The sequence below is a fragment of the Cornus florida genome, unplaced genomic scaffold (genome assembly GCF_030987335.1).
Source record: "Cornus florida cultivar Cherokee Brave unplaced genomic scaffold, ASM3098733v1 CherokeeBrave_3.0.0_Hap2_Chr03, whole genome shotgun sequence".
In the NCBI taxonomy this organism is placed as follows: Eukaryota; Viridiplantae; Streptophyta; class Magnoliopsida; order Cornales; family Cornaceae; genus Cornus; species Cornus florida.
In genome coordinates, this window is record NW_026775573.1 from 17746036 (window position 1) to 17754639 (window position 8604).

General features: G+C 34.0%; 1 protein-coding gene across 1 annotated transcript; it reads right to left on the reverse strand.

Annotated features, from left to right (window-relative positions):
• Window positions 1-4125: 4125 nt before the first annotated feature.
• LOC132299761 (sugar transporter ERD6-like 5) lies at window positions 4126-8604 on the reverse strand. The gene is made up of 17 exons (XM_059796571.1): window positions 8560-8604; window positions 7837-7926; window positions 7654-7713; window positions 7068-7133; window positions 6929-6994; window positions 6766-6841; window positions 6616-6680; window positions 6218-6310; window positions 6062-6142; window positions 5887-5971; window positions 5746-5789; window positions 5601-5663; window positions 5447-5506; window positions 5313-5366; window positions 4737-4796; window positions 4499-4613; window positions 4126-4404 (listed from the first exon to the last, which is right to left on the reverse strand). The coding sequence occupies exons 1-17, from the start codon at window positions 8587-8589 to the stop codon at window positions 4280-4282; spliced, it is 1233 nt and encodes a 410-aa protein (XP_059652554.1). The 5' UTR covers window positions 8590-8604; the 3' UTR covers window positions 4126-4279.

Here is an 8604-nt window from a genome sequence, read left to right on the forward strand (position 1 = left end):
GTGCCAGATTTCTTACCACGTGCATTGGTCATAGCGCCTCTGGAAACTTTCCACGAGTCTCCATTGAAGGTTGTAACAAAAACTTCATCTAACAATTGTCCCACCGAATTCAGATTCTTCCTCAAGTCAGGGATGTGTCTCACATCCTTCAACTTCCAAGCTGACATATTTAACTTGATTTGTACTTCACCCTTGCCAATAACGCTGCAAGGTTGATCATCACCAAGATATACCTTGCCAAGGTTACCCAGTTTATAGCTATTAAATAGCTCTTTGCTTGAGGTGCCATGAAACGATGCACCGGAATCTAAAACACATGACTCCGTCTTGCTCTCCAAAGAGCATATCAATGCATCATCTGATTGTTCTGAGGCAACGTTTGCTTCAGTTTTTCTTTCAGTTCCCTTCTTTAGAAGTTTGCAATAAACACAATAATGTCCATTCTTTCCACAATTCCAACACTCAACGTCACTGAGATCTGTGAAATTCTTTAAATTTTGAGACTGTGTCCTTCCATTCCTTGACTTGGATCTGCCTCTGTTTCTATTACTGTTGCCCTTCTTCTTGTTTGAACCCTTATCTCTGCTTTCAACATTCAACGCCGAACCACTGGTGGAAACTCCTGTTGTTTGCCTTCTGATTTCTTCAGTCAGAATTATGCTCACAACTTCATCAAACTTCAACTTGGTCTTCCCTACAGAGCTACTGATCGTTGTAACTGTGCCACTCCAACTCTCGAGTAACTGCCCTAAAATTAGCATTGCTCGGACCTCGTCTTTGAAGTCAATATCAATAGACTCTAATTACCCAACTATCTCGTTAAACACATTTAGATGTTCGTTGAACTTACCACCTTCGACCATCTTCATGTTGAACAACATCTTGATCAAGTGTACCTTGTTCGCTGCAGAAGGCTATTCATACATACTAGAAAGGGCTGCCATGAGAGACATCGTCATCTTCTCATTCTTGATATTGAAGGCGACTGATTTTGACAATGTCAATCTGACGGTGCCAAGAGCCTTCCTATCAAGTAATTCCCATTCTGCATCCTTTGTATCCTCTGGCTTCTATCCCAAAGGTTGATACAGATTTTTCTGAAACAAGAGGTCTTCAATTTGCATCTTCCAGAAACCGAAGTTTGTGCCATCGGACTTCTCGATCATGGATGTGGATGTCTTATCTTCTAATGCCATTATTCCCACTCGAACGGACAGATCTGATCGAAAGACTTTTAGAATTTCATCAAACACCTTCTGTGGCCTAGGTTCTCAACCAAAGGCTTTGATACCAGTTGTTAGAGTTGCTCTGCACAATCAACCGAATTTGATTCCAGTTGTTGTGGCAGAAACGCAAAATAACAATGCGCACTGTTCGAGAAATAATCAAGCAATCATAAAGAAAAATCACACACAAGAACACAAGATATACATGGTTCACTCAAAGCCGTCCATGGAGCACACCGAACAAATTCACTATAAAAAAGATGAAGAATTACAATGGAGAATTATCTCTCAATCTCTCTCAATTGCTCTCTCTTGTATTGGCACAAATTTTTCTCTAATTCTCACACCCTCTAAAATCTTATTAGAGTTGATATTTATAGAGTCCCCAAACTTGTCCAACAAGAACTTGCCTTTTATAGAATCCAAAACCAATAAGGAAGTTAAATCAGATCAGGAAACTGAACTCTCCCTGAACCAATAAGGAAGTTAAATCAGATCAGGAAACTGAATTTTCCCTAAAATTCAGTACTCTTGAAGTTTTTATATAATTAAATCTTCCTAAAAAATAATTACCTAATCAGACTCCAAAAAACCACAACACTAACTTCATGCTTTTCTTCAAGAATCAAAGACCTGTTTAGTTGTAGTTCCTCTTCCATACTTAATTGCTTAGTTCATAAGTTGCTCTGCTTCAGGACAAGATAGAGAAGAGTTGGAGAAGCTTAGAAAAAGGGTCTTGAGTAATTGAGAGAGAGAGACAAAAAAAAAAAAAAAAAAAATGAGTCTGCATTTGAACAAACAAGTGAAACTAGGAAACTTAGTTGAGATTTGAGATTTGAGACAGGTAGTTAATTACTTTTTATTATTGTTTAATGCTTTTTTTTTAATGGGCATGTGAGGCAAGTTTTTTATTGATAATATTATATTATTTGTCACCAACCATGGGGGGTGTGAATGTAATATTCAATTAATTGCAGAAGATCAATGTACTTTAGTTTTAATGACATGCAGGATGAAAGTGATATTTTGAAATTAGAATTGTAGAAAATTAATCAAAAATTTGAATTATTTTTCTTTACTTCTAATTTCAAGACACCAACCAAGTTCATTCTACCAGACATAATATTAGTACTTTTTGTCAACTAAATTAGATTGATGATCATTGGGGTTGACGCGTGTGTTTTCTTTCCTAATAATTAATTACTATTTTTCTGCTAACTTCATTTTGAGTCTCTCATTATATATAATTATTATACTAGCCTCCTAAGTGAGAAACTTCATAAACCTCCACGATTTCATCTCTTTAAAATTTTATTTTTTACAAAATTCCATATCTAAATGTTTGAAGTTCCCACACTAAAATTTTCATTTTTTACAAAAGTACATATTTAAATGTTTGAAGTTCAAATCTGAATTTTTTCAGATCCGTATTCTTTGTATTCGAAGTATTGCTCTGATTTTTCAGATTAAAAAAATAAAATAAAAAGAAAAAAGTACTATAATTTTTTGTTCAGGTTATACTTTTTTTTTTTTTTTTTTAATTTTTTTTATTTGAAAAACAACCGAATACTTCGAAACAGAGAATAAGGATCTGATAGTACTTTTTCCACTGATTTTTTTATTTTTTTCATCTGAAACCTCCACGGTTTCATCTCACTTTAAAATTTTATTTTTTACAAAATTTCATATCTAAATGTTTGAAGTTCCAATACTAAAATTTTCTTTATACAAAAGTCCATATCTTAATGTTTGAAGTTCAAATCTGAATTTTTTTAGATTCATATTATTTGTATTCGGAGTATTGCTCTAATTTTTCAGATTAAAAAAATAAAAAAAATTATCATAAAATAAAAAGAAAAAAGTACTATAAATTTTTTTTAGATTATACATTTTTTTTTTTCATCTGATTTTATTTTTTTTATTTGAAAAACAACCGAATACTTAAAAATAAAGAATAGGGATTTGAAAAAATCAAATAATTTTAGAGAGAGAACCAAATTATAGTACTTTTTTCACTGGTTTCTGGAGGCTAGTATAGTAATTATATATAATGAGAGACCCAAAAGGAAGTTAGTATAAAAATAGTAATTAATTATTGAAATTTTGTAAAAAATAAAATTTTAAAGTAAGATGGAACCATGGAGGTTTCTGAATTTCTTAATTAGGAGGCTAGTATAATAATTATATATAATGAGAGACCCAAAAGGAAGTTAGCAGGAAAATAGTAATTAATTATTAGGAAAGAAAACACACGCGTCAACCCCTCAACTAGCGACTGATCATGGGGGCGACTGTGATTAGCATCCCTCTTATATTTATGTTGTTGTGCTGTTGTATTTGGATTTTTATTGGGCCTGAGATCTTTCAAATGGCTGGCTCGGCCCAGCTCATTTGGTTTGAAGAGACGAAGGTGAAATGATGTAATGTAGCCCAATGATGCATGCTGATAAAAATGTAATAATATTAGAAAGTTAACAAGAACAATACTAACAAATAATAATAATAATAAATAAAATGAAAAACCAAAAAACTGATGTTATTGTTGGAAGCTTGATTCCAGTGATTTTTCTTCAGCAAGGCCCCTGGGTAAACACAGAACAGTATCTGAAGATATATGCGAAAAAAAAAAAAAAAGGATCTGGATTGTAATATAACTTCAACAAAACAAGTATATGCCAACACAAAGACAATTCTGAAAATGAGAACAAATTTTTTGAAACAATTTTTGCTGTTGAAAAGGCTGTCTGTAAAGAGGTTGTCTTACGAGAATTAAAGGCAAGACTTGCACAATTTCTACTAGTTTCGGCTTCAAAGCCGAAGGCCACCAATGGCAAGAATGTTCCACAATTTCTACAGGTTTTGGGGTTGTCTCCTTATCTAATTAAGGTTAATCCTCTTACTTAGTATTGGTAGAAGATTGGTGGAAGCAAATATTTTACATTTTGAAATAAAGTGTTGAAAAGTGAATGACTGACAAAATATCAATATGCTTTATGAACAAGAGTTGTATTCATTTCTCAGGTGTGCTTGTATTTTATTTCCAAAACAGTATTTCAGTGGAGAAGATCAATCATGGACGCTTGTATTTCTTCTAGTGTTCTTCCTTTTGTCTCTGGCACCAGGATTGCAACAAATACGATGACTAAACCGGAAAATATTGTGTAGATGAAGAATACTCCTGAAGCAGTGTGGCCTTATTAGCACCATGTAGAAAATACACAGATATCATCTATATATATATATATAGAGAGAGAGAGAGAGAGAGGCATCACCTGCTGAGCTCCATTCAAATAAGAAGTTAAAGGTATAGGAAACAACCCAAGAACCAAACCAGTTGGTCAAAGTCACCAAGCTTCCAGCTGAACCCTTAATGTTAATAGGGAATATCTGAAATGGCAACACATAAATGTATTCACATTCATGCCATATTAGACTCTAGTTTGCAATTTATAAGTATAATATATATATATATATATATATACACACTTTTACGACCAGTAAATAAATTACCTCTGACATGATGACCCATGGTGTACCACCCACGCCGGTTGAAAAACCAACAGAAAACACCTGGTTTCAGAATCAGGACACACACAAAACAAGAAAGAAATAAATGATTAACAAGCTTTGGGCCATTTTACTTTAAATTTGACATAGTAGAAAAAGAAAAGCGCACACAAACACACAAGAATTTAAATGAATGGCCATGGGAGCAACTACGGCCATTCAAAGGTTTACAAAATCAGCACAGAGCAGTGCATATGCTCGTTTAGGCCCCCACATTATATTCATGGGGAGGCTGTAATTTTTTTCCCCTTGGCAAGAAACTCGCAAGCCCATTTGCCTATATGGGGACTTGAACCCTCGCCTCTCACCTTCGGAGGTTGAGAAAATACCAATAGGCTAGAAACTTTGGTGGTATGGAGGTTGTACGTGAATGTGAGAAAATAAAAAAAATAAAAATAAAAACATATTTTTGGTAGGTAAAGAGAACACAAACATAAGACCAATATCTTAAATTAGATCTTTTTCACTTTCATAATATCAAGACAGAGGATAGAACAATTGTTTGGTTAGACATGGTACCAGTATGCCACTCAGAACCAATGCGGCAGTGAGCTCCTTCAGTTGTTGAAAATCCTGGTCGCGGTGAATTAATGTTTTAGAACATAATTATTTTCCGAACATAGAAATGTAAAGATATATAGTTTATAAGAAACCTGCAAGAGGAATGCCAATCCTACAAGAAAGGCTCCCAAGCATGTTACAGCTGCAGTAACCTACAAAGATTTCGGTTACTGGCTCATCTATCAACTACATTAAAACTCCCAACAAAAAAATTTAAAAAAAAAAAAATGTCGTTCACATTCTAACCATCAGAAGTGGTCGTCGTCCAAATTTATCCATCGAGTATAAACCCAAAAAGGAGCATGGAATCTGCAAAAGAATGTCAATATCATCTAGGAAGTGCCTTAAATAAAATCCCACATATAAAGTTACACTTAAAAGAGTTAAGAACCTGAATAATAGCCATTGCTGTAGTGCCAACACTAGCCGAGCTACCTACCATATGTAAGATACAAATTCAGATATTCACTACTCAAATAGCTCTTTCAATTCATTAGTCACTAGTTGACATTACTAAAGATATTTAACTTACCAGCAGCTTCAAAAATAGAGCCTGCATAAAATGCAATTCCACAGTTCCCTCCAAATTGTACCAGTAACATTAGCCCGACTCCAACCTTGTGCAATTTGTTGTATTCATTAGAGGTCAGAGAAGTTATGTAAAAGGTAACAAGCCACAATTAATTAGGATTAATGTTGAGGCTTACAATGAGTGAGTGAGCATATCTCCGCTCAAACAAGTCTAAAATTCTGGATTGTGAGAGTCCTTGAAGAATTTCTGTGTATTCCTGTAAAACAACGAGGACTTATTTTCTTCTTCTCGACAGTGAGTTTTGAATTGACTTGTTAAGTTCAAATGTTACCTTGATTTCAGCTGCTTCTTGAGAAATATCGAATTTTTCACCCCTCAGACGTTGCAGAGTCGCTTCTGACTCTTTTTCTTTACCAATCATTGCCTGCAGAGTGAAAATGAAATTGCACTCATCAGTTTAGCATTCAAAGGTATGTTTCTTTTATGTGTTTTGCTGAATTAGCTCAAATGAAAAATACAAAGATAAGAAAAATGATTAGTCCAAAATTCTTTTGTTAAATTGGGTTTCATAGTTTTAACATGCTTTGGTTCAAAAGAAGCAAAATAATTCCGTTAAACAAAAATTTGAGCACTCCATTTTTCTTTCAATTTTACTTCACTCTTTTGGACTAAAAACATTCCTTGTAACGCTCACCTAAATAACAAGATTAAATTTTGAATCAAACTCACCAACCATCTTGGAGACTCTGGTATGAAGAACAAACCAACAACTTGAACCAGACATGGTACAATTCCTAAAATTGAAACAAAAAATGCAAACTCGTATTAATGGTACCGCCTTCAGACTCTACTAAACAACACAAAAGTGAAGCAAGGTACCTATTAAAGCCAAGAAGCGCCAAGTAATGAAATTTCCAACGAAAAACACCAGTGACATGCCAATTAATTGTGACAACTGTAGAATTGCCAAAACATATTACAGAAGAGCTGATTCTTTAATCCAAATTTATGATAATTTTGATCTATTTTAATTTTGATTTACCGGATTAAATGATGAACATCCTCCTCGAATATTCTTAGGTGTGATTTCTGCTATATACACGCTTGCCTGTTTGGCCATGGGAATGTAAGCCAGATATGCTGATACAAGGACAGAGAAAACAATAATCTGCAACACTTACCACATAATAATTAATCCCAACTCCAATTCCCAATGATAGTCTTCCAATGTCAAGCCACCAAGCTCCCTTTTGACAAGCACCGAACAATTAATATCAATCATGCAATCCAAAAAAATGAAAAAGAATATTCTACAGAGTTGATTAAGATTGAGTAATCTGTCACTTTTTATTATTTTTTTTAATTTTTTTTTTTTTTTCTAATTTTTTTGATGCTCTTATGAACAATAAAAACACATATAACTTAGTATCTTTCTCGAGCAGCTTCATAAAAAGTTACGTTTAATGCTGCTATTTTTTACTGCTGTCATCTTATTAAAATGAAAATCAAGTTGAAGAGTGATCCCAGCTTGTAAGTTGAACAAAACAAAAATGAAAATAGGTTCACTAAGAAGTTTTTCGTAATTGCACTTGTTTTCTCTAGGAAGTAAATTCTAATAAAACTGCTTTATGGGCACCTTAAAAGCCCCTTGATTGCTAAGATGTGTGAAAACATATAACATTGCAGTATAAAAAGTTCCTCTTGGCAGTTTAATGAAGTATAAATGAATTAAATTATGGTTTTGGGAAGGAAACAAGTGTAGTAAACCTTTGCGAAAATAATTGAAAGCCACCCCATGATGCAAAATATTTGCAAGAACCACATAGCCTGTATAACAACATCAACCAAAATTCAAGAATCGTTATAGTGATTGGACCAAGAATTTATACTATGCTGCCGAGAAACATCCGAAGGGTAAGACGAAAAAGAAAGGGGAAAAAAAAAACTTACACCTCTCCGACCAATGAGATCTGCAACTTTTCCACTTATTACTGCACCTAACATTCCTCCAATTGTCATTATTGAACTGAAGACTGAGTACTGCACAAAGAGGAAACAGAGTAAACAAAATCAATGAAACAGAAAAGCATATAACTCCTATTGACTGGAAACAATCTAGTGCGCTGCTTGACTCCATTGTCTCAACGAGTGTGTTCAATATCAATTGGCTATGTACATTAAATTCAAGTAGTGGTGATAAATAGAGCTCAGCCGTTTTGTAAATTCACTTTAACACAGAAGTGGCACAGTTCAGTGTAATTTTTCTGTTCCAAAGCCTTGACTATATACTTGTTCTGTAGACATTAAACATATCTTATCCTTACCAACAAATTTTTTTTTTTTTTTTTCCCACCGAAAAAGGCATGAACAATTCTATAGCCCCTTCGCTTCCTATCAACTGAAAGGCATGAACAATAATTCTATAGCCCCTTTGCTTCCTATCACAAATGACATACATTTTTTATTTAAATTCGGCAATGCGACAGGAATGCTTACAGTCCTGAAACAATGCATGGTCACAAACTTCACAAACAAAATCATTTTCACAAGTACTTTGAGACTGCCATTCATGTATGTGCAACCCATTTAAGTAATACTACCATGTTTCCTAAAACAAGAGATTGGTACACCCCAATTATTTTAAATAAGAAAAGGCAAATGATAAGTAGTTACCTCTGCAGTAGAGAGGCCTAGGTCATTCATGATACCAGACTCAGC